Genomic DNA, 27,508 nt, shown 5'->3' on the forward strand with positions numbered 1-27,508 from the left:
TACAGTATTTTAAAATTATACGTTGCTTTCATAATATTGTTTGGATTTTTTTTTTGTAAATAAATTTCAGCTGAGGGAAGGGAAATATTGCAGAAACATATGACTATTTTTTGAAATTTTTAGTGTTACTTACGGCACATTAATGAAGAGTAAGTGACACGCTGAAAGAAGATAATCATTTTTTCTAAATTTTAAAACACTTTCTAATCAAAAAACAAAACAAATGATTTCAAAAACCTCACTTTAATTTCTGAAAGTATCGGCAATGGTTTTCTTTTAATTCTATAATTATTACTAATTTAACTGCGCAATTACGTTACACGTAAAAAAGATTTTTCTCAGTGAGATTGGCGAGAATCGGCCATACCTTACTGAGGCCGCGCATCAATACATTGGTTAAGAGGCTTTCGTTCCCATAGCAACGAGTGATGCAGTTCCATCGTAGCTTCCCCTTCACTGCAAAGTTAACCTGAAACTGACTTTAGAAATATCTTTAGTGTGGTTTTGCTTCAACCGAGTAGGTAGATTCCCTGAAATTTGGTTGCCCTCTAAAGGTGTTTTCCTCAATAGCTCATTGATGTCAAGACATTCTGAAAGCTTGAGGAAAATCTAAAAAAATTTAGATCTAAAAGAAATGAAAAATATTACTTTCTAAGTTGGGGACGGCACACTTGCATATACTTAAAATCAGGAGAAAATCTTCTTGAAAAAAAAGATCAGCCATTCTCAGTGCAAATCAATGAAATACAGTTAAAACCCTTCTTTCACATATACCAGCAGTTAAATAAAATTAGTAAGTAAAAGATGGGGGTGGTATTAATCAGGGGTTTGAAATGCATACTTGTATTATACAAGGTAAATGTATTATTTATTGGGGGAGGGGTTACTGTATATCATACCAGTAAGGGTATCAAGGTAGTAGAGCAACATTTCCAAGTTCATAACTAACATAACATTTGTTCATTTAACCCTTAACTGGCATGGTGAGGTCATCTCAACCCCACACATTATTCACCTTTGCACTCCTTGAGAAAGAAATGCACATGGACCTTTTCTCTTCAAGAAAGATTTCAAGTCCTCAAATGTAGGTATTACTTTGCATTATCCATTAAACACAGATACAAAAATGTTTCTCTTTGTCTTTTTGGCATTTATATTTGTTTTGCTTCCTTACTTGAAAGCAATAACTTCGGTTTTTGTTCTGCATTAAATCATAGATTTTCATGCTGTTAATTTTTTGTTGCAGGGGTTTAATGAAAAAAGTACAATTTTGATATGGGGAAAAAACGTAATGCATAATCTGTTTGTAACTACATAAATGTAGAAATATGTAGCTTTATATTCCATGGCAGATTCTTAACCTCTCGCTTCAGAGGTTTGTGGTTATAATGAATATAAATAACTACAAAATATGCATACTTGATAATGTCAATGCATCAAAAGAGAAACTAGCAAGCATCAAAGGCAGCAATGCTTCCCCACGGGACACCAGTCTTCCATCTCTGAGCTGCTCTGCTCTTTCTCTAATGATATTCATTTCTCTGTCCAACAAAGGCAAGCGCTTTAACAGTGAAACCAGATCTTGTTCTTGATTAGCAAGTTTCACCTGATGAAAAATTTTATGGGGAAAAGTAAAATTAGAAAAAGTAAAATTTATACTGTACTGGAAATGACATAATTCTAAACACATAATGAAGACATGATGTGCAACATTGTAACAAATATGATTTATCGTGCTTTACAAGGGTAAGCATGAAATGAAAGCCTTCAATAATTATTAAAGACTCTCATTATTATGTCTATGAATATATATTTTTAATACATATTTGGTTTTTTTTTATTCTAATGAAAAAGAACATAGCTTGCTTTTCAAGTCACAAATTTTTGCTTGTCTTGTAAAATACTTGTAAACCAAGTTGCTGATAATTTAAGGTTTTACTGTATATATAGAAGTACAATAATAGAACACTGATTATTATGTTATATTTAAACACTCACTTCCAGAGCTTTAGTTGAGGCAGGAGGCCTTGTCATTTCCAGACCAAAAAGGCCAACACAAAAGGCAAGATGGTGATACTCTGCATTTTCTCCAAGTACTGAACAGAGAAATGCAACTTTTGCCAAAGTTGCAGAAGCAAGAAGACTTATTTGATGGCTGGCTGGGTTGAAACGGCGGACTTTCTTTCCTTTTGTTGGAGGTGGTGGTGACTCAATAATCAAATTTGGTGGACTGGCAAGGAGCTCCTCTGCCAAGCGGACTGCCAACATGCAAGCCTCATGTGAGTGCCCATGAGCATGAAGAGCTTCAGCTCTTGCAAACAGAACCTGTATAATGATCAATTAATAGTTTTATTTTTATACTGAAATATAAAGAACTTGCAGTCAAGCCTACCAATAATAAAATTCTATGTCACCACAAGAATAGTTATTGATTTACCAAAAATTAAGTTTAATATTTATTACCATTTTCACTTTTCCCAATGTGTTGTAAAGTGGTAGACTGTCATGTGATGGTTAAAAGTGAAAGTTTCTTCCTTCAGCACACACACTGGCTTTCAACCTATTTCTAGACTGAAGTTTGCAAGATGGTTTACATCTGTGTGTTTACAATTTGTGTTATTTTCATAATGTTTTTTCAAGAAACAACCATGTTTGGAAATTAAAATGAGTAGATTATTAAAAACAAGTACCATATTTTAATGCATATAAGAACCCCCCCTCCCCATTTTTGGGACACAATTTTTGGCATAAAAAGCGGTTCCTTATACACATTAAAATATGGTCTATCACAGTATTTTATTTAATTTGTTTCAAAAAATAATTTTCTAAGATTTTCCACAAATTAAATTTTCAAAATTTTATTGCGATCAGAAATTTATTTTCTGTCCATAAACAGAAATCATTTTTTAAGAAAAATTCATTTTTCAAATTTTTTTGCCACATGACACACTAGAATTTGTGCAACTTATTTATTTATAGTTAAATAAAATCAAAATTACATTGATTAAAGCACAAAAAAATATTAAATTAATGAAGTTTTTTTTTTCGAATTTTGCAAATATGTTATTTCAGTCATCAGTAATCATAAAAATTGTGTAGTTTGGTCGAAAATTGCATATAGTTCACAGAAAATTTATTATATTCCAAAAGATAGCATATGCCCTAGAATTATTCATCTTGGTTATGCTCAAAATAGAAATACAAAAAGTGAAGTGAATATATAAGAAAAAGTGAACTTTTTCATATGATTTGTAAATGTATTTTATATAATTTTTATAAATTTGAAATTTATACAATTATTGCTTCAGTTTATTTTAAAGTTTGGTTCACAATATAACTGTGTTATCTTGAAAATACTTTGAAAAAAAAGTTTTGAATTTGTTTTCCGATGGATTCTAAACAAGCTTGATTGGGATCGTGATATTTAATTTCATTAACAGTGAGTACAGGTAGCGAGAACACAGAAAACAATGACATTAAAAAAGCTTAGAAGAGATATGAAGTAGAGCTGTAGCAAAAGATACATTCAGTACCCCTCTAAATATCACCTAGGATGCAAGACTCCCTTCAAAAAGAAACGTACAGCTGTAACTTTATCAGTAATAATCAGTTTGATCATAGCTATATATTTTTAGGCTTGACACAGAGTTTATGTTTTAAATTTTTTATCTTACTTCAAGTGGGTCTTCAATTTTCTTGACTGCAACAGAAAACCACTGTTCTTCCACCACTTGTGGCTGCTGGGAACTTTCCGAATTTGGCAATCTCATTCTAGTATCATAATAATATAAGTGATATTCATCACTGGACTGCTGAGATTCACTTGCTTCACTTGGACCATCAAATGCTTCCCTATTGCTACATAAATATAAATTCATCAGAACAAAAGAATAATCACATTTAATTATAAGATACATTTTCGACCATCATTATCAAATATATTAAAAATATCCAAATACAGTAAAACCTTTTTTTTTGCGGACACAGTGGAACAAAAAAATTTGTCTTTAACAGAGAGGTGACCGTTGATCAGGGGTTTGAAATTCACACTTTTATTATACAGTTGATGTTGCTTATTAAAATCATTGATAATGATTGTTATCATTCAGGGATTGTTATCACTTATGCACAAAATGGAATAGACCAGTATCATAACATGGGAAAAAATTTGTTTATAGTCATAACTTCAGACAATGTTATTAAATTTTTTTCCTAAATTTTTTTTTGCAAATTCTGAAGTTATGGTTTAACCAAACTTAATTTTCTCCCTGTAAGTCAGTGGTTTCCAAAGTAGACAATATCACCCCCTGGGGGGCAATGGAATGGTCCAAGGGGGTGGTAGAAGCTATGGGTTTAGTATAGGATCCTATGGGCAGACTTCTGTTTGGGGTGATGGAACAAAAGCTTTGGGAGACTATGCTGTAAGCTATCATTATCAGGCTGCAAGACTCTAGGAGGTTTTTTTTTCATTTTTGAACCCAACAAGGCTCAGGCTCAATCGCTAATCAGCAATTTCAGCCGTTGCCCCCCAAGTGGAATGAGACCATGCATGACTTTTATTCAAAGGAAAAATTTACATGTATAAAATCAAATACAGGGTGGACAAAAAGTCTGTAGAAACTTTAAAAATGAATAAAAACTGGAAAAATAACTGAAATAACAAACGGTTTGCAGGGTTGTCACTGGAATTTTTTTAAGACTGGGGAAAACAACCAAAAAACTGCCGATAGGTGGCACTGGTATGAGCGAATTCAGTGGAAATATGCAAATGAGACGGTTATAACAACTTGCGCTCCTAATCCACAATCAGTTCACCATTGTAAACTGTGTATGTGGACCTGCTACACTCTGCCATTGCTGGATTTGTGACTCACCTTCAATGTGTTATCCCCTGTGGTAGTTTAGTCATGTGGAACACATACTGCTGTAGTAAACGATTTGGAGGCATTCTGTTCATTATTTGCGTATCTTTTCTTTGACTTGTGTACATCAGGGCCACCTATCGGCTGTTTTTTTACCCTGTCTTAGAAAAATTCCAGTGACCTAGCGATGCTAACCCTCCAAACTATTTTTTATTTTGGTTATTTTTCTGGTTTTTATGAATTTTTAAAGTTTCTATGTGGACTTTATACACACCCTGCATATCCTATGTAGAAGGCTTTTCCAACACAACCATATCTCAGTTGAGGTAATGGAAGTAAGTTGCTTTGCATAAGTCCAGGGGTGGGAGCAGTTCTATCTATCTACACTGCTGGCCACCGTAAATGCAACACCCTGAAGGAAGCATGCAAATAATATGAAATTTACAACATGCATTAGCGGAGGTGAGATATGCAAATGATTAGAATTTCAGCACAGACGCACATCACGCGCACCTGTGGCGCCACTTGGAGATTTCGACGATTTGAAGTACGGCAATTGTGTTTTTCTTGTGGTTTTTTCAAAAAAACGATCAATTATGCCTCGTAAAAAACAGTGATCATCTTTTGATCAAGTATCCGAGTTCGACAGAGGAAGGATAGTGGCCTACCGAGATTGTGGATTATCTTTCAGGGAAATCGGTAGTCGTGTTGGACGAAACCAAACAACTGTAATGCGGATATGTGATCATTGGATGCAGGAGGGTACGACGGACCGACATGTTTGATCGCATCCACCTCAGTGCACCACTTCACGTGATGACAGCCGTATTGTGCGTATGGCAGTGACGGATCGCTCAGCCACATCACGAACCATAGCACAGCACATTCAGTCTGTACCGCATCATCCAGTGTCTGCGCGTACCGTTCGACGCCATTTACAGCAGAGTGGTCTGTCCGCACGACGTCCATTGTTTCGTCTACCCTTGACGCAGAACCACAGACGTCTCCGCCGCCAATGGTGCGATGAAAGAAGGATGTGGACGGCACAATGGAATGAAATTGTCTTTACTGACGAGTCACGCTTCTGTCTGCAACACCACGATGGTCGGATTCGAGTCTGGAGACACCGTGGAGAGAGGATGCAGAACAGCTGCGTTATGCACCGCCACACTGGTCCTGCACCGGGTATTATGGTATGGGGCGGTATTGGATATCACTCTCGCACTCCTCTAGTACGCATTGCCGGTACTTTAAAAAGCCAGCGCTACATCTCAGAGGTGTTGGAGCCAGTTGTCCTTCCTTACCTTCAGGGCTTGCCCACAGCCATATTTCAACAGGATAATGCGCGACCACACGTGGCACGCATTGTCCAAAGGTTCTTCATCAATCGCCAGATTGAATTGCTTCCCTGGCCAGCTCGCTCTCCGGATCTTTCGCCGATAGAAAACATGTGGTCCATGGTTGCTGAATGATTGACCCAGATTACATCCCCAGCTGCCACACCAGATCAACTTTGGCAACGTGTGGAAGCTGCTTGGTCTGCTGTACCCCAAGAACACATCCAAAGTCTCTTTGAATCAATGCAGAGGCGTGTGGCAGCGGTGATCTCCAACAATGGCGGCTACTCTGGCTACTGATTTTGGCAGGAACCACACTTCACAGAAGTCTATAAATTTAATCATTTGATGCTTGGTCAACATGTTATCTACAAAATAAATATTGTTGCGATATCTCTTGTCTTTCTTGGTGTTGCAATTTGGGTGGCCAGCAGTGTATATGCATGTTGGAGCCTAGAAAGTATTCTTGGCAAACATTTCCATACTTAATGTCATAATCAGTCCATAGTATTCACAGTGATCCATGTACATGTGGAGATTTTTTAGCAATATGGCCTTCCTTAATGAAGGAAAATGTATGACAAAAAAAACCCTTTTCTTCAGTTCTTGATCAGTTTCTTTCAGTTGACTAGATTCAAATTTCTTTTCCTGAGAGACTTCCTCAAGGAATCATACTGAACATATCATAATTTGTGATAAACATTAGGCAGTTCCATTCTAATGCCTCGCAATGGCTGGATAACAAAAATTCAAGATTCCAGCTCGAAAGAGAAAAAAAAAGGTCCAGTTTTATATAGAACTAGCTATAAGCCACTAGCTACTTTGCACTGCTTAGGTTTTCTTCAATTACTGGGAAGATTGAAAAAGTGAGAAACTATTATGAAGGAATGAACTATTATACATAATACTGGCAGGATTATGGAAGTGACAAACCTTTGTAAAGGCATATGCACGTCTAAAATGCATTGCTAGGGAACCACAGTAACCAAAGTAAACATTCCGAAAATCATTGTTGAGACTTTTGAACCATTTTTGCCCAATTATTTTGCCCATTTTAAGGAAACGACTGAATATTTTGCAACCAATATGTGGGAAGAAAAACAGTTGTCCCATTTCATCAATATGTAACCAGTTAGCGAGTAGCGTCCCAGATGCTGAGAGCAGCTCTGGGACAAATACACGTTTACCATGTCTTGTTCAACCAAACAGGATATATGGTCAATGTACTTATAAATTGGACTTTTTTTTTTAATATAGATATAATTTGGTTATAGTTATTAGAAACCCATAGTCCCGACACAATCACATTAAGCGGTGTGGACTATACTAGGAGAAATGATTGTTTAGCCATAAAAGAGAAGTGTTCGTGTCTGAAGGGTGTTCATTAAGAGGGGTTTCACTGTATAAGAAAAAAATATTACAAACAAATTCTACTAGAATTTTTCACACAACCTCAACACAATTTGAAAAAAGAAGAAAAGATTATGTAATTGAATTTAAAAAAAATCAGTAGAATACTGTGCATGGAAAACCTTTATGAAATCAAAAATAAATAAAATGGTGTGATTTTCTTACCTACAAAGAAAATGTTTCGCTTGAGCATGACTGGTTCCTTGACATTGATGGGAAGTTGAAGCAACCTGGCCATTCACAGTATTGGGTGCATCATCCAATTTATCAATGCTCACTTTTCTAGAGAATGATGTGCCAGCAGCTTCTACATTAACATCAGGAATTTTGATGAAATGTTTCCTTCCGTGGTCACAGACACCTGTGGCATCAGACTTGGATGTAGTTCTTCTACTTAAAGCGAGTCTTTCATTGTGAGCATCAGACGAAGAGCATGACTCAGTAAGAGCATCGATGGCATCTTGTTCATTCTCACAAAAACCTTCGCTACTAAGTGAACTACGATTACTACTGCTCTTCCTATCTTGCGACTCCAACTGCTGCTCATGATGGAAACTCAGTACACAAAGTGTTTTTTTGTCAGAGGTTTTCTTATCACACGTGCAATAGCTAGCCAACTGACCAACATCCACAGATCGAGCTTTACGGGAAGCAAAAATTGAAGGATTCCCATCAATCATGTTATCGGTACCTGAGGGGTTTTCACCTGTTCTTACATGTACATATGGACAGTACCATCTTCGCCCACCCCCTTCAGCATAAGTTACTCCTGGTATAGGATAGTCACTCCAGTCAAGAAGACAACCTTCCATGGCAGGACGAAACCCAGAGAAAACTTCTATGTCACTACGCTTGATAGTAGTGGTACTAATACCTCTGCCTGTATTTCCCACTTTCCAAACATGCTCCAGCGTTTTTATATGCCATGATCGTAGCTGAAAAAAAATTCAAATCACATTTAACGCCCAACTCATTATACAGAGTATTTATACAGTTTGTCTCAAAAGTTTAGATAATGCACTTTTCTTACAATAACAAGAAAAATATGGTGAGTAAAATTAGCACCTTTTAATGAATAATACCTGAAGCATTTCTACATTTACAGGAAAAAACAATTTTATGAAAGAACATTTAGAATAGGTATAGTATTGAAATACAAAAAATGGCTGTCTCAAAAGTTTAGAGAAAATTCAGATTTATAAAAATCACAGGCTTTTAATCGCCTCTCTCCTCCACCTCTCTCTGCTGTTTCCTTGTGACAAGCAATTTCCTAACCACTCTTTTATACAAGCAAGCAAGATCTGTCTGTGAACTGTATCTCTTGAAACTTTTTATCCAGGATCTTTCATAATTTCATGCAAAATAATTTTTTGAATTGAAGCCAATATATCTTCCAACAGTTTTTTTTCACGTAAGCTTGTAATGCGTTACCTACAACAACCAGAGCTTGGCTTTTGGGACACACATTGGATTAATACACGTCAGACCTGCTCAAAGCAATAGCAATGCAGACATGCTAACATTGGCTTAAAGCTGGTCAGTAGTGATGAATGTTCAGCTTTGCCATGCCCCCCCCCCCCCCCCCCCAGGACAACATAATCATAGTACAATAAAAATAAGCACTCAGAAATGTAATTTTTTTTTTTTCAATTTTAATTCAAAGTTCATAAAATACAGCACCTTGGTGGTACTGGAACCTGGAGGGTTCGGGCCACATAAGTCCCCCCCCCCAAAACGGCGTTCCAAGAGCCTGAATCCCTTAATAATTCATGAATATTCAATGCAATCCCAACCTGCATACCCCCTTGGGGGCCGTATACAGTATACGCACATCTAGCAACCCTACACCTCAAATTCCAGTTTTCTTCGTATTAGAGCTCCTACGACAAAACATTCTTACCAACACAAGTTCTGTGTTAACCATGCACTATACAAATGAGGCCCAATCCAGACAAGTCATGTTGAACCACTCAAAAACCCTGTTTTCAATCTACATCTTGCGGCGGTTTTAACGAAAAACAGGTTTTTGCACACTTGGGCACCAAGTAGAGCCAACACCTTCTATGGCAGAAAGCCCTCGCCCGAAGCTTTGACGTCACTGAAGGCATCTATTTCACGCTTATTCACAGCATTTCACTTGCAACCATTGGATAAAGCAGACGACATATGCAGAATCTTTAACTTTTTTTGCAGTATATGCAATGACTAAGTGAAATGAACGATTTCAGTGATGTCACGAACTTTGTGCAGATGGTTTCTGTTATAGCAGGTGTTGGTAGAGTGGCGGGTTTAGACACAGCTTTACAGACTACCTTTCGCGCACAGACAAAACAGACCAGCTTCGAGTTTGTCTTCTCTCGAACTCTCTCACATACATAGACAAATTAATCGTTACGGTAAAGATTGATGCAATTTTATAAAAATAAGTAAAACACCACAAGAAACTCAAAAACCCAGTTTTTTTAAACTGATTTCCGTACTATTGAGAGTGTTTCCCATAGCTCTATAGTTCATTGCGACTGTTTGTAGAAACTACAGACAATCCGTAACGGCTGGCAACTCTGGCAATGCCTTTTACAGCTTTTCTTTTTTCTTTCAAATGAAGTACTCGGAGGATTTCACCATATAAAATATGTGACGACTTCGGCAATTTTTTTTAATGAAACCAATTCAATAGCTTTCCACTTTTATAATATCACATCTCTGATACACCATATAGACACAATCTTCGAAATCTGCATATATGAAGTTTTTCTAAACTATGGTTTTTGTCAAATATAGAGATATGGCTTACGAGACGAAAAAATTTTAACAAAATGGGAGAAAAATTTAGCCCAATTGATACTGTTTGATGACACTCATGAATGAATACTTGTTATGTGGTAAATTCGATCTTTTAGGAGTCAAATTAAAAATTTAGTAACAATTGGGTATAATGGCAACTGCGTAGCAGGACTTTTGGTGACAAGCCATTTTTATTTTTGGAAAGAAACAAATCTCTCAGAATGAATACAGGACATGAATGGCTGTAACCCATCAAAAAAAATGTACAGTAGAACCTTGGATAGCTTTATATTTCAATGTAATCGGAAAACATAAAATTCGGCAAATGTCAAGTTAGCAAGGTTTCATTTAATTTCCCCCTTAACAATATTTAAAGATTGTTTATGTGTGAATGTACACGTGCCATATTTTTAGCATACCCTTTGTGATGCTTACATTTTTACAAATATGTGTGTGGTTGCAACTTTATTATGGATAACTATAATGATTTTGTTTTGTAAACAATTTCTCTATTGATTAGGAAAATTCTTATTTGCAAGTTAGTTTCTAGTTACTTACTTGCCCAAAAAGCATTTGCCTATCTTGCGGTGATAAGGCTGGATTTAAAGCAGCTAATCGCCATAACACCACTATTTCATCACAAAGACTACTGCATGCATGTTGTGATGCATGAGTATTGCTGTGGATGCTTCCTCGACCGCTGTGGTTGCTTGAACCCATATGTAACGATACTTTGGTACTGAACCACCAGCAAAGGATCTGGAATTAATATCAATTTTACACACAATAAATTTACTTTTCTGTTAAATATCTTGGCATCAGTCTCCATTCATTTATGAAAGTCAAGTATTTTATATGGTACTGTGTATGAAATCATTTAAAGAAACGTTAAACTATTTCAAAGATTTGCATTTCATAATACAGCTGACACTCGTTATAAAAAAGGGTTGGGTTTTCGACATCAAAAACTGGTTCTTGACATGACAAGCGTCAAAAACTGGTTTAAACTGTCAAAACCCTAAATGATTTTGATAATGTTTTGAACACAATAGGTATATAACATGATGAAAAACTTACTTTTTTGCCTATTACAATGTTTTATTTTGAAACATTAATTTATTACAATAATTAAAATAAAATAATTATAATTTGCAATTTTGAATTTTTTAACATAAGAGTCTAGAACATATAAAATATAATTGTATGGTTTATTTATCTAAGCTTATCTTAACTTGTGTTCAATTTGCTAAGCAGAATAGATCTGTTTATTCAAAATATGTATGACAGGGCATCAGGGTTAGGTTTTTGACCCCAGAAACTAACTTGGTATTAAAACTGTCAAAAACTTACTGTCAATGATGTCAAATAGTTTCCGTTAACCTGATAGATATGTTAAATAACAACACTTACTTTTATGTAGATTAAAGGGTTTTATATTCAGAATTATAATTACTGAGGAAAAATACCTATTTTGATATTTTAAATTTTCTAATCTGCCCGAAACTATATTCCATATAAAAATTCTCAAGCAGCATCTGTTAACTAAACTCATTTATTTCCCCCCAAAAATTTCTTAGCTCAGTGTGTATAAATTCACAGAGTTTTAAAGAGTATTTTCAACCAAAGCAGAGCTGATGTGGGACTTGATACCCAAAGCATTTTTTTTGCATGTTTGAATACAGCTTCAATTGGAAAATCATTGCATTATAAATGCTAGTAAATATACCATATCATAGTGCAAAAGTAAGAATAACTTAGTTTGACTAAGGATAAGTTACAGGAGTTAAGTATGTACAAGCAAGAGCATTGCCAAATTAAATGACATATTATTTAAATGACATGATTATTTTAGAATCATATTAAATATTTATTCTTTGTATAAGATAGCCATTTAAAGATTACATGTAATTAGTGTTTGTATTTCCAATGGGAATTTTTGTATTGAAAATATTAGAGGGGATTTTTTTTTGGGGGGGGGGGGTAATGATACATCACAGTTCTACAATTTAGTATTTTGATCGCTAGATATATTTCAATGTTATGCACAATAACAGCATCTCAGTGATTATCTAGATAATGTAATAACAGAAATCAACATTACATATATGATGTAATAAATTTTTCTAAACACTTATCTGTTGTAAAAAGAGTACAGCAGATGGTTTATATCAAAGCATATATATAAACAGTTGAAGAAATTTTAGAAGGTCAAGAATCATCTTGAATTAGGGGGAATGTCAAATCCTTCCATAGTTTTCCCTTCAGTGTTTATGCTATGCTTTATTCAAATTGCATATTTTACAAGAAAAAAAACATATATATTTTGTGCAAAATAATTCTGTATATTATAGAGTAGAAAATTATTTTAGAATCGTATTAAATATTTATTCTTTGTATAAGATAGCCATTTAAAGATTACATGTAATTAGTGTTTGTATTTCCAATGGGAATTTTTATATTGAAAAGCAATATTAGAGAGGATTTTTTGGGGGTGGGGGGAATGATACATCACAGTTTAAACCATCAAAAAGCTGCCAACTTTGCTTTTAATATATTCAAGTTAAAACTTCATATAAAAATGAAGCTGTAGCAGAGCATATTGGGTGAACACATTAGTTGCCCGTCCATAGTTTACAGCTATCTGGAGTTGTATAACATAGTCACTTTAAACCTTACATGCAATTACTGTGTGTATTTCCAATGGGAATTTTTATATTGAAAAGCAATATTTGAGATTTTTGACAGTTTTTGATGGAAGGGACAGTCTAAACTGCGGTTTAAACTGTCAAAAACTACCATGTGTCACAAACCTGGTTATAACACCCCACATTATAGTGACAGTTCCATTACAACGACCAGTACACTAAATACAAACACAAAGGCCACAACAGGCAAATTGCCCAGGAAGGAGGCTGAAAAAAAGATGCCCATAAAAAAATATGGATGTCAAACATGACCAAAATAGAGCAACCCAATATGAGAGCATACATCATGAAAGAAAAACTAATAATAATACTATATAATACACTGCCCATAAAAAGATTATGATTGTCGTATTCTGGATAACTTCTTGATTCATCCCACTATGTTTAACATACTTTTTTTCAAACATGCCAATTCTGTTAGAAGTCCCAAATGCTTTCATATAAAAAATATTCTACAGAATAGGCAAAAAGTCTGTAGAAACTTTATAAATTCATAAAAACTGGAAAAATAACCAAAATAAAAAATGGTTCGCAGGGTTAGGATTATTAGGTCAGGGGAATTTTTTAAGACAAGAAAAAAAAACTCCAAAAATAGCTGATAGGTGGCACTGACATACAGAAGTCAAAGAAAAAATATGCAAATAAACAGAATGCCGCCAAATCGTTTATTACAGCAGTATGTGTTCCATATGACCACCACCACCACAGAGAATAACACATTGCAGGCAAGTCCCAAATTCAGCAGCGGCAGAGTGCAGTAGGTCCACATACACGGTTTACAACGGTGAACTGGTTGTGGATTAGAAGTGCATGTTGTTATAACCGTCTCATTTGCCTCTATTTCCACCAAAGTCGCTCATACCAGTGCCACCTATCGGCAGTTTTTGAGTTATTTTTCCTGTCAAAAAATTCCAGCGACCTAGTGATGCTAACCCTGCAAACCATTTTTTATTTCAGTTATTTTTCCGGTTTTTATTCATTTTTAAAGTTTCTACAGACTTTTTGCCCACCCTGTATACGTATACCTTTTAATATAACGTTCATTTCTGATGGAACGATGGGGGTCGTTATAACGAACATTGACTGTAAATGCATTAAAGTATAATTTAAGTTCTTGACGGAGGATAAAAGGATTAAAGATGCATTATAGAACCCTGCAATTCAAAATTATTTACAAAATGGACATATTTGGATAACTAAGCTTCATATTTCAAACACAATTTCTCCTTTTATAGATTCAATGGTAGTAAAAGGGCATAAAAAGGTAGTAAATAATGCATAATGGTGATAGAATAGGGTTTTTGCTGTGTTTAAAAAAATGAGTTTCCTTGAAGGGTGCAGATGAGGGGACATCATGGTGGCTCCAGAGAGCCCTAGGTTTGATATCACACAGGCATTGATTGGCAGAAGTTTGTTTTCTGTGGTCTCCAACTTTGAGGCACAAACACGATTTGATCCCCCTGTTAAAAAGTTTCACTATAGAGAGTAACAGACCCCACAACAGTAGAAATAATCAATCATTACACTTTACTGAAAATATGAAATATAGATGGCAGCACTATTTTTTAATGTACATTTACAAGCACATAACTCACTCCTGAAACAAGATAAAAAGGTAGTGAATTGATCATGATGATGATAGAGCTGGAATACATTTTCTCAGCCTTTTCCTCTTTTTCTATGATGAAAGTGTCTTAGATTCTCCTTTTCATCATTACATAGGTGCCAATTCAAAGGCTTGAAAAATCTGTAGTTTATCACGTGATGGCACCTTCCGCATCAGAGAAAACACGTCACACAAATAAAAGGGAAACCCGGGGACTTTACAGATGACCATATATAAATCCCATTTCTCAGGGACAAATCTTTTGTTGTCCTGATTTTTTAGCAATAATTGGCCACTTTGCATGCTTTTGGCAACAATTACCGATTTTTTGTACTTTAAATCCTCATTCTCCATATTTTTCCTGAGAAAATGGGGTGAGCTTGAAATTTTAAGGACTGGAAGAGTATTTTTTTTTTTTTTGCGATTTTCTATTCAAACAAAGCATAATTTGAGGACTTTTAGGAATTTTTCTATGAAGATACGAAAAATCGGAAGAATCTGATTTATGATCGGAAGATTTTACTAAGGCTGAAAAATCGGAAGGCTTCTCGGTAGTTAAATCAAAAGCATTGGCACCTATGATAATAATGATCATCACAATTATTTACTGATACCTTAACTCCCCAACCCTCACTCATGAAAAAGTGACAATAGACCGGCCAAACACTCACCAACTCCAGAAGTGGGGAGGAAATTGAGGGTGGTCGCCTATAGAGGTTTTGATGTGCACACATATATTTACAGAGGTGCCTTACGAGTGTCTTCACTTGCAAATAATATAAGTAAAAAGCATACAATATTTGGTAAAAATGTCAATTAATTAATAGATGTCGAAAATTACTTTGAACTTACAAAAACAAAACATACAATGAAAAATATTCCTTGATTTGACAAATCAAATATCAAGCACTTTTGAAAGCTGACAACATTATCGGCATTTCAATTATTTCAAGTGGGAAAATTTGATGAAGCATATAGAACTGATTTAGAACATATACTTAATCTTATAGGTCAGGATACTACAATTTTTATTTTTGAGTAAATTAATTTCATATGAATTTGTGTTTTCAACTTTCATAGAAAGCATTTAAACTTCCATAAAAGTTTTGAGCAAAATTCATGAAGCAGCAAGTTAATGAATAATCATTTTTATGTAAAGACAGGCAGCAATTCACCTGATCACACAAAAGAACTTCTTCTGTAAGAATTTCAAGGAGCAAAATAGCATTGCGATCACTGCGATGAAACATTTCTCGTACGATGGACAGCAAATTCCAGAGCCCTTCAGGTTCTCGACCTCGCAGAGGTCTTAACAAACTAGACCATTCAGCAGCTGCTGGTGGAGCAGTGGAGGACAAATAATTGACATCACTGAAGACAATTGGAGACGGAACACATAACTTTATAAGGATTTTTCTGATGTTATCATGAAGGGTTGAGCCATCCAAGCACCAAGTTGTTTGCTCGTTAATAGAAGCACCAGCAGTAGGATCTTGGAAACAAAACAAATAAATCAGAAAATTAAAAAAAAAACCCATTTTGCTCTTAATATATATTAATAATAATACATGTAAAGTCACTGACACAGAATTTGTGCATTAAGAGAAACTCGCATTCATGCATCAAAGCTGAAAAACCAACTCAAGCCAGCCAAGTTACCACTGTGCCACCTGCAGGAATCAAGCCAAGGCCTTTACAATCATCATTTGTAAAGGCTGTACTGTAATCTTTGATATTGTATGAAATGTACTGAACATATTTTATACAAAGAAAGTGAATTTTTTATACTTTGCATACTTCTTTATACATTAACAAAGAGAATAAGCATAATAAATACTTTGAGATCATTAAGGAGAAACAATTTTAAATGACATCGAACAATATTTTCAATAAAAAATTATTGAAATTTCAATTTCAAATATTTTTTTCTTACCTGGTGCTCCTCCTAAAGTGTTAATAGCTGTCTGCTGGCTAGACAACAATTCATCTAGTAATCGCTGAGCAGTTGGTAAAATCTATAGAAAACAGATTTAATTCCAGACAACTTAAGAAAAGTTTGTCAATTTATTGCAATATGATTACTACAGACCTAAATATAAATGAAGCAATAAAAAGAAGACTTAAGTGAATGCAAGCTCCCCCCACCCCTTCTCTTTTATATTCTGGAACTGTGTCCCTAGTTTTTTCAAGAGCCCAGATATAGTAGATCCATGGTGCACAAAATAATACCATAATTTTAGGCACATTAGCTGCCTGACATACACGATAAAATCACAAAAAAAAATTGAGAAGGTGAGCATATAGTCGATTCCGCAATTTATTTTTAATAAAACATTAATGATAGTTTCATCTAATTGCTGGAGTTTTCTTTGTAAGTTAGCTAATTACGGGCAATCTTACAGAATTCAGACGTGCCAACTTTTGGAATCCAGAAATTCTCCCAAGGGGATACCCCCTCCTGTCAGATCAGACACAACCCAGGCTCTGTCCCTCCCGGGATATAAGCCTTTTAATATAATTTTTAAATTTTTACTTCTTATCCATGTGGGTTGGATTGTGGAGGGGAAACAAATGGTACCCCCCTCCCAACACTCATAGAATAGATTAAAAAAAAAAAAAAAATCACAAATTTTTTTTTTCATCAATTAGGAAAAAGTTCCAGCCCCCCCCCCCCAAGGTAGGTTCTGCATTGCCCCGAAGCAGAGTATAATTTCATGTCCGTTTTTTCATGCAGAATAGAGAAATCACATCTACATAACGTTCATAAAGTATAAGTGCTTCCTTTCGTGGATGCTATCAGTGATGGATAATCTTGGGTATATGAACTCTGAAAAGCTTGATATTTAGCTTTATATAGCTTAAAGTTTTACATTTTCTTTCTGAAAACATATTTAATCAGAGGAAACAATTAAAAAATTTCAAAATACAAAGCTGCTGACGAAAAAACTTATGTTTACCGCACAGCTGTTAATGGAATACAATAATGATTATACAGGAATTTTGGCAACCAAGGGCTCCCCCCCCCCGATAAATGATTGCCGATAAACGCTACGTAAACAGTCACATCTTTGCCAGTTGCTTCATGGAAATGACCACAGCTGTCCTCTATGGGTGCCCCACAGCAGAATGTTTTGCGATGTTCTGCAACGAGCCCTCAGCTGACTGAATATGTTCTGCGGTAAAAATTTGCATATACATAATAGCGTTTTTCTACACTACTCTTAAAATTCTTCCAGATTGTTCTGCAACAGCACTGGTTGTTCTGCGACGTACGTCGCACATTTTGGCACATTCTGCTTTGGGGTATTGGTGTTTCCCTAACGACAATGGCAGTCATTGACGTCACGATAACGTGAAATCTAATTTTCTGCCAAAATCCGGAGAGCAGGAGGAAGGATGAAAAATTTGGAGTCTCCCACCTAAATCTGGAGTGTGTTGGCAGGTCTGAGCATTGCATTTGATGAAGATTATAATCAAAACCAAATAAATTGATTTGTATTTGGCAAGTTAATGAAATCTTCTGACTAAACTTTAGAAATTACAGTACTAAGATTCATCTCAGACCTCAGGGTTGGAGCCCTGTTAGCGTTCCCATGGGGAAGCATGCATGGGTGAATGATTCTAAAGAAACTGCAACCATAGGTTTCAACATACCATCACCAAAAGTTTCTGTCTTTCAGCTTTTGAATGGGAGTGGGGAGTGACAGTCTGACTCAGCTTTCCAATCTATGCCACTAATCATTCCCCTTCCCCCACATATCCACTTATAGTTAATAGTCCAAAATATTTGTTACTAAATCCTCTTAACTCACTAGTCATTTTACAGTTAAATTTAGACTGAAATTCAACCTTACCTGTTGAGGAAGTTCACTAATAAGGTACTGAGCGAATTTCTGAAGCTGAACCCGATGAAGTCTTGACAATGACTCAGATACAGGAGCACGAAGACGAACATGATTGGGCTAAGAAATAAGTTGCATAACATCAATATACAGTACACAGTATACAGTACACATGGAAACATGTAAATGGATAAAGAGAAATTTAAAGATCTTAATTGGAATTCAGTTGTATAATCTCCCACAGGTTGTCAGTCAAAAATAAACCTGATGCAAACATACCAGTGATGTCATTTCTTCAATTTAAAAGTATGTTCTTATTGAAGAGCCCTTATCATGATATAACTGGTCAATAAGGCATTTGACTATTGTATCAAATGATTTTCAAAGGCTCTGTCACTTTAATATCCTGATTTCATGTTACAAGTGCTTGTCTTTCCACGCACAAAAATAGAACTTACTGGAGGAAAGATGGCAGCAAGCCCACTGCACATTTTTACAGCAGGAAGTTTCCACACTGAAGTTCCACATCTGTTTAACACATCAACTCTTAATGAGGAAAATGAAAAAAAGCTAATTTTGTAAAAGCTCGGAATTTTCTATAAAATGTAGGTTCCTTATTGTAGTTAGTCCTCATGTGCATAAAATGATTGCACACTGCAATAAAAATGATTGAGGATGGAATAGCCTTCTAAAAAGATGCTATGTAATTAAAGTGTTATCATTACATCATGTCAGGTTCCGACATGAAATACTATATAAGGCATACCACATGTGTGTGTACTGTATAAGGTGGAGGATATACACCCAGTGGCTAAAACATTAGTACTCACCACTAATATTGTGTGTCGCACTCACCACTAATATTGTGTGTCGCACTCACCACTAATATTGTGTGTCGCACTCACCACTAATATTGTGTGTCGCACTCACCACTAATATTGTGTGTCGCACTCACCACTAATATCCTGTGGGATCTCCTCTGGCTTTGATGACAGCAGATATTCTTCTAGCCATGGACTCTACAAGTTGCTGGACCAATAGAGGAATATTAGTCCATGCTAACGAAATGAAAGTTCTTAATTCCCTCAGATTAGAAGATGATGTTTCAGAGCTTTTAACAGACTTTTCAACCTCATTCCTGAGGGAGCCATTGAAGCCATCAAAACTATGAATCACGTCCTTCAAACCAATCTGAGATAATTCCAGCCCCATGGGAGGGTGCTTTGTCCTGCTGGAAACATACAGCCATCATCAAGAAACATTATGGCCATAAACAGGTGCACGTGGTCAGCAATAACGTGGAAATAGACACTAGCATTGATGAATGTTTCCAATGGAAATAACGGACCAAGAATATAGCAGAAAAATGTTCCATCAACAGTGATTCCACCGTCACTTACTTGAACAATTGTCATGTGGCATGCTGGATTCATGCCTTTGTGCTGATTGCACTTCACACAAATCCTGCCACCAACGTCATGGAGAAGAAATCTGGACTCGTCATACCAGACGACCTTCTTCCATTCATCAAGTATCCAATTTAAGCATTCTCTAGCCCACAAAAACCATTTTCTTCGGTTTTGCAGCAAAATCAAAGGGACCCTTGTTGGTCGCCGACTATTAAAACCAATTCATTATAAAATCCACCTTGTAGAATATACGGATATGCTTTGTGACGATCCTGAGATGTATTGCGCTGCAATTTGTTGCGTTGTAGCTCTTCTGTTGCTGCACACAGTGCATGTCAGTCGCCTGGCACCTCTTTCATTCACAAGCGATTTCCACCCACTATTCCACTTTCTACTCGAAATCTTTTGGCTTAGCTGCCATTCATTGAATACTTGAAATACTGTTGTACGAGAAAAGCCAAGAAGGTTAGCAGCTTTGAAGGTACTGGAACCGCCGTTTCTGGCACCCACAATCATGCATGTTCAAAGTCACTCAAATCTCTTGTTTTGCCTATGAACAGGTAAACTGCAATGTTAACTGGTGCTTCTGCCCGGGAGAAAGCTTTTTATCAGCAAATCCAGTTCATTACGATATTGCATGTGAAAGCGTTACATTTTCACACAAATCGAAATTTGAGTGAGGAATGTTTCTAATTTTTTGGCCACTTAGTGTGTTTGTACTATATCCAGTGCTTAGATGGCTAAATTCTATGTCCAATAGAAAATATTACTTTATTTCCCCCATATTAACCAATAGCCTATTCTGCCAAAGTTGAGGGACATCAGATTTTTGAATGTTGTGGTCTGGTTCATTTTTGGCATGCAGAGGAAAAGCAAGGTTTACTCATGCCAAGAAATAGTTATTTCCGGATGCTGGCTAATGTGGGGGAATATGTATCTAAAACTCACTTTATAAGAGATTCATACTGAAAAATTTATTTTGGCTATTTCTTCCCATTTCTTTCATGTATAATTATCAGACAATCACTATCAAAAAATACGAAATACTTATTTAATGTTTACCTACAGCATACAAAACTATTTACCTGATGAATGCGAGACAAACAGACAGCTACAACATGTGAACACCACGAAGCACTGCTGCTGCAAGTGCAGGTACAGGATGTTATGCGACATCTGTCGAAAGTGACAGCTACGTTGCACGATCCTTTGGAGACAGGCACTGACTGAGGGGGCACAATGGTAGCACTTAAATGAAAACCTAAAATGAATAACAAAAACCATGGAATAAACTTTCTTAGTATATAAATCCTGAATTCATTTTACTAGGATCATAAAAAGCAGAAGAAAAAAAATGGAAATTATACTAAAAAAAATAACTTTTTGCAAAAAAAAAAAAAAAAAAAAAAAAAAAGATTATTTGGCAAACAAAAATAACACTGTATTTTCCTTTGTACAATCTGCTCATGATCTGTTGAAAATAAAAAAATGGTTAAACATTAAAAAATACAGACAATCTGCAGAAAATGTTATCAGCTTGATGATAATTCTAATGAGTCTGAATTTGGAGGTTTTTGACTGAACAGTAAATTTTGTTTTGCATGTAAATAATGCTGTTGTTTCGTGAATAAATTTCATTAATTAGTGTACTAATAGATTGATTATTGAAAGACAAGGCAAGTTTTTATACCTTTCTCTTAAATCCTGCAGATAATACGTCGCTCTAGATTATTATACGTCACTTTTTTTTTTTTTCTTTTTTCAAGTTTTGCAAGCAGATTATGCACCACCATGGATTATACGCAGGAAAATATGGTAGTTGAAATTATTGGCAAGTAATTTGAAATTGGCAATTTTCCACAAGACAAAAAAGGTTGAGAACCACTGGTATAAAGTATCAGAAAATAATCCATATTAAAAAAAATCTACATAATTATTCAAAAGAATCATTACTTTTCAGAAGGTTTTTGACTGAACAGTAAATTTTGTTTCGTATGTAAATAATGCTATTGTTTCGTGAATAAATTTCATTAGTGTACCGGATGGATTGATTATTGAAAGACAAGGCAAGTTTTTTATATATATTTTTTAATCCTGCTGATAATACGCCGATACCACTCAATAAATAACTTTTATATAGTGTTTTATATCATCCACACATTTCTATATATATGGTTTTCTCTTTCATTTTTATTAATATCTGATTCACATGTGTATGGGGTGATTGCTATACCAGTGATAGATGGACCTCAGAGGACCGTTTATAAGGCGCATGTAGTTTGGTGATGATAGTAAGAAAATAACTGAACTTACGCTATTATAACTCGCCTAGGTCTTTACAAAATAAATTATACAGTAAGATGCATGATATTTAATTTTTACATGTCCTTTAGCTTTAACAAAGTTCCAGATATCTCACAAGGTACAGCACATCCATGACTTCACTGAATGTGGCAATACAATTGAAGCTGCAAAATATCAAAAATGACTTTTTTTGCACCTGCGAGAAGTTGAATTTCTGACCAATACTAGAATTGAAGGGCACAAACAGTTAAATGAAAAACTCATTTTAAGTATTAGTATAAACAGTACTTACCAATCTGCAGAAGTTCTTTTACTGCTCTGGCTTTATACAAATGTTCACCTCTCTGAAACTCATCTGCAGATCCATTGGCCAAACAAGAATACAATCTGCATTCATACATACTCAGTCATTTCATATGATAATCATTATTTAATAAAATTGATATTATATAATTATAATGATATTTATTATCATGCTCATTAGTTGACACCTATAAGCATTCAATAAATCTAAAACATTTCTCAGATTCCCCTAAATTAATTTCATTTGACAGGAATTGCTTTTATTTGAAACAATTTTTAATTAGTACTATGCACAAGAAAAAAAAAAATAGAGATAAAAATAAAATATCAAAAAGTTTGATAATTTTATATGTTGCAAGAAGTATAATTTTTTGTGTAGTGAATAATGTGACAATGAATTTTCAGTTATTGGGTTAGCCAGCATATCAGATCTTTTTATTTCAAATGCAATAAACCCTGGCTACAAAGACACTCCATATAACGATATTTCTTCAAATCTTGTTTGGAATTGCCTACAGTCTAATGTTAAATTCCTGTGGACACAACAATATCCTTTACCACGATAAATCCCTCTATAACAGTGGTTCTTGACCAGGGGTAAGGGAGAGCATTTTTAAGGCTGTGAGATGGGAAAAAAAATTACATGTTAACTGACTATTCAGAAAAATTAAATTGACGATAAAAATTGAATTTTTTAAGTTTTAAAAAAATATGAATCCTACCAATATTTTGACACCTCATCTCGGCATTCATTTGCAGAAATATGTTGTGGGAAATTTGTGTTGTAAAAGTTTCTTTTTTGATTAGCGATCGTACTTTGTTTCCATCGGTTTTAAAAAAATATATAATTATTTAACTAAATATTTTTGCAGTTTGTTTACATTGGTACTTCATGTTATTAGCATGCTGTGCTTGGATTTGATACTGTTTGAAACATGACTCGGGGAAAAACGTCGAGAAATTTAGTCAAGTGTCAAAGAAACATTAATTTATAGTGGTTATGAATGAAATCAATAAGTGAAGAACTATTCAATAAATCTTTTTTTTCTCAATCTAAAAAAAACAATATTTTTTAGCATTTTTTGAGTTTCGTTCATAATCAATTTTCAAAAAAAAAAAAACAAGGCCAAAAATTAAATATTAGCCACAGCTGAGAAAGGCATTAAATAATAAATAAAAAAATTCCTTGAAATTAATCACAATGATATTTCAACGATATTTAATTTGAACTTTGTTACTTGTTTTCATTCTCTTCTGAAGGCACCTAATAACATCGATATTTTGCACTAAAGGATCACCAAAAGCTAAAGTTATTGGTATTGCTACTTTCTATGCATGACACTTAAGTGCAATGCGGTAAACTTCTTTACGGGGCAATGCATGTAAGTCAAATTTTATTAATAATTTAATATTTTTTTAATTATGTGATCCTCATGTATTCCCAAGAGATCTGCAAGATCTGTCCAGGGAATTTGTTAGTGCTAGTGGACATCCATTCCCGAACCTGGATTCGAACCCAGACCTACACAGTCACAGGCTAGCTCCCTAACCACTGGACTGCCAGGCAGCATACGATATCCTAAACCTAATGGATAAACTGTGGCCTAATGAATTACACTTTTTATGGTGAATTAAATATATAAAAGCACATTTTCTGATCGTATTAACAATTCCGACGTATAAAAAATGATAAAAGCACAAATTTGATCACAAATAAGGATAATGTCGCCCCTCGATATAACGATAATCTGTCTACAACAATATTTCTTGGTCTGCATTAAATCAAGGTTTCACTGTACTGTAATTTTTCATGGAATACACCTACCTACAATTCTTTCATGGCATACTGATTGAAAAACCCGACTCATTTTCAAAGTAGAAGTGTGTATAATACACGTGGCGACAAAATAAATTTCAATGTACAGTTTCATTTTATGTGCAGTGGATCCTGCTTAATGCCTCATTATAAAGAGACTGTGATATAAATTGATCAAGTTGGAAATGATCTTATACGAGTGAAAAAAATCAGGACTCTGGAAATCTGATTTTTAAAATAGGGAAGACGTCTCATGTGAGTAATTCTTAAATGAGATCAGCTGTATTTTTGCAAAGCAAGAATAAAATAACAGCAGACTTTAAAATATAACTTTTGTTTTCAAATTTGTGAAATTGGCACACAATAAAAAAAAGTGGCTCGTTTCAAGATAACTATTCAAATAAAAATAATAACCTGATATCTTCCTCATTTTCTGGAAAGCTCCAAAATGCAATACGCAGCTGTAGTTGTTCAGGTACAGGGGGACAAACATGTTCAACAACTTCAAAAGGAATATGACAAGCAACAACACGAGCAGATAGCTCAACTAAAGATAAGACTTGACCATCTAGAAATAAGAAATTCATAAAATCATGAATGTTGTAAAGTTATAATGAAGTCACCCACATAGTAGTCTATTTAACTACATTAGATGTTGTAATAGAAACACGGTATTTAGAAACACGAATAAATCAATATTACAATATTGATTTATTCGTGTGTCTGTAATAAATATTGAAAATATGAGCATATCATTTGATAGATTAATCAATACTAACCAACCAATTGTAACACTATATCGACAAAGGAATTAACTAACTTCAAGTTAATGTCATTTGAGCTAGTTTGTTTTGAAAGCTTTCAATTTTAAAAATTGCATGTTTATGTTATAAAATCACATATTCTGTTGTTTTTATTTTCCAAAAAAAAAATGTATGTACCTGTTCTAAGTTTAAAACAAGAAAATTTTAATTTCTAGCAATTTTTCATTTTTTTTAGAATGACACAGATGCACATACACCAAGCAACCAATTTTGCGATAAGAAGTGGGAGTTACATGTTTTTTTTATTGATAATTTAAAAAGTGCTGCCCAAAGTTGTGAATTAATCAGCCAATCAATTATAACTATTTGACTATAAACAAACAATATTACTGATTATAAACAATATCAACCAAAATGATTCCTCAGTAACACCAAAGTGAAAAAACATTAAAAAAGAGATGCATTCACAAACTTCAAAAGCTGAATCATGTCACATGCATATACTGCCTAGTCCAATTGGATAAATCACTAATTTTGGCGTTCACTTCAATGATTTCTAAAATTTCAGAAAAGACACTAAAACTTTACCCTAAGACTATTTTTGACCTCATATCCAGCTGATACGTAAGTGATTAATCGGTTGATCATATTAATCAATCAGTATGCACTCAAGGTGGAATGGATGCCATATTTCAATTGCTACTTACAAGTAAATTTATATTATAAATATCCGGGCTCTTACCTGCAGAAGACACTGGTACATTGTTGTGATCTTCCAGTGTTCTGTGAAGGCTGGTGGAAGCAGTATCTATTTAAGAGAGATACAGAGATATAGAAACTGCACAAATGTCTCGTAAATTACTGTACACATTAGGGATTTGTCAATGCCTTGACTTACATACAGAGTCCTTTTAAGCATGCTATATCCCAGAGCAAGAAAGTTTAATATTTGATGGTTAAGAACATAAAATTAGAGAGGGAGAAGGGGCAGTAGTAGTTGAATAGCCCATTGGCAGCAAAGCCATAAATCTACCTCTGCATACACAGTATTATGCATTGGGTTAGTTGGCATATTTTTATACTATTCAAATCAACGTAAATCATAGCAATACGGTGTGTTACCCTGAAACGCTACGTCCCATATATATATCTTTTAATATTGACAATAATTGTTTTTTTATGTAATAATAGTATTGCTTAATAAAACCATCAAAATTCTTCTCCGGTGAATGTTCCGATGCTTGCCAATTAAAGGGCTAGCAAAAGTTCTGTTCTCTCCCAATTATGGCTTTATGGTATATAACGGTAGGGGGGGAGGGGAAATTTTTTGACTAAATTAAAGAAAAAACAAAAATAAATAAATAACCTTTCTTTGGATGAATCACATGATATCCCGTACATCCATTTCCAATCTGCTTCTTCCATCCTCGCCAGTTGTTACAAGAGCTCTCTGGTTCACTGATCCATGAACATAAAGAGTCCTCCTCAAACCTATCACTGTCCTCAAAGGAAAATCTGTCACCCTCATCCCAATCAAACATGCCACCAGCCCTTCCAGGCCTGACACCTAACAATTCAATTTCTGACGACAGATTTATGCCGTATTTAACCCACGTCTCAAAATCACTGGCCAGTCATTGGCCCTTAATTTATTTTTAATGTCTCACCGCAATACCCAACCACAATTCAAAAACACTCACAAGCAGATATATTATCTCAAATGAGAGAGACTACTGAAATTACTGATCTTTTTACACACTTTGCGGAGACGGAGAAATGAAAATTTTACTGAACCCAAATGTGCGATTTCTGAAGCAGTCAGTTCTGAATTCACAGTGGTAAGCGTTGATTGTTCATTCGATAACATTCCCATAAACCTAGAAATAAAATACAAATTGAAAATTTTCATCTTCATAATAAAAATAATTACCTGTAATAAACTAGATGATGCTACACATAAATAAAAGGTACATTTTTCTATCATATGACTGTTTATGGTCATATAATTTGATTTGTTTGGGATATTGTGAAATAATTTCCATTAACCTTTATAGAATATTAAGCATGAAAAATCTCTTACGAGTGCAAAATATGTAGGCTATTTCTTTGCATATTCCATTAGAAGGGCTCTGACAATATGATTTTAACATCTATTCAAATTTCCTCCACATAAGTAGAATGAATCTCTTTATACTGTAATCATTTTTTTAATAGTGCTGACTGAAAAATTGCAGCAATCACAATGTTTACAGTACCATACTACACCATCACTAACTGTATGTTTCACTCAGATATACCACAACTTCAGCAAGATTAATTCCTATTAAACTTTTAAACAATCCTGTTTAACCAAAATATTATTTTTT

At 34.6% G+C, this 27,508-nt stretch overlaps 1 protein-coding gene across 1 annotated transcript in view; it reads right to left on the bottom strand.

Annotated features, from left to right (window-relative positions):
- The window catches only part of Dora (zinc finger SWIM domain-containing dorado), an 80,556-nt gene that overhangs the window by 35,588 nt on the left and 17,460 nt on the right, over positions 1-27,508 (bottom strand). The window contains exons 2-14 of the mRNA XM_089255830.1: positions 26,509-27,019; positions 25,885-25,950; positions 24,793-24,946; positions 22,552-22,646; positions 21,041-21,216; positions 18,559-18,666; positions 16,638-16,719; positions 15,880-16,196; positions 10,952-11,152; positions 7,775-8,544; positions 3,675-3,858; positions 1,999-2,325; positions 1,420-1,606 (exon numbers count right to left, since the gene is read on the bottom strand). Of these exons, the coding sequence (XP_089111956.1) occupies positions 1,420-1,606; positions 1,999-2,325; positions 3,675-3,858; positions 7,775-8,544; positions 10,952-11,152; positions 15,880-16,196; positions 16,638-16,719; positions 18,559-18,666; positions 21,041-21,216; positions 22,552-22,646; positions 24,793-24,946; positions 25,885-25,950; positions 26,509-26,683 (2,842 nt within the window). The 5' untranslated portion in view covers positions 26,684-27,019. The remainder of the gene's footprint in view (positions 1-1,419; positions 1,607-1,998; positions 2,326-3,674; positions 3,859-7,774; positions 8,545-10,951; positions 11,153-15,879; positions 16,197-16,637; positions 16,720-18,558; positions 18,667-21,040; positions 21,217-22,551; positions 22,647-24,792; positions 24,947-25,884; positions 25,951-26,508; positions 27,020-27,508) is intronic.

Source organism: Pholcus phalangioides, unplaced genomic scaffold (assembly GCF_987345545.1).
Source record: "Pholcus phalangioides strain wild (caught in Gottingen) unplaced genomic scaffold, Ppha-v1.0 ptg000004l_1, whole genome shotgun sequence".
In the NCBI taxonomy this organism is placed as follows: Eukaryota; Metazoa; Arthropoda; class Arachnida; order Araneae; family Pholcidae; genus Pholcus; species Pholcus phalangioides.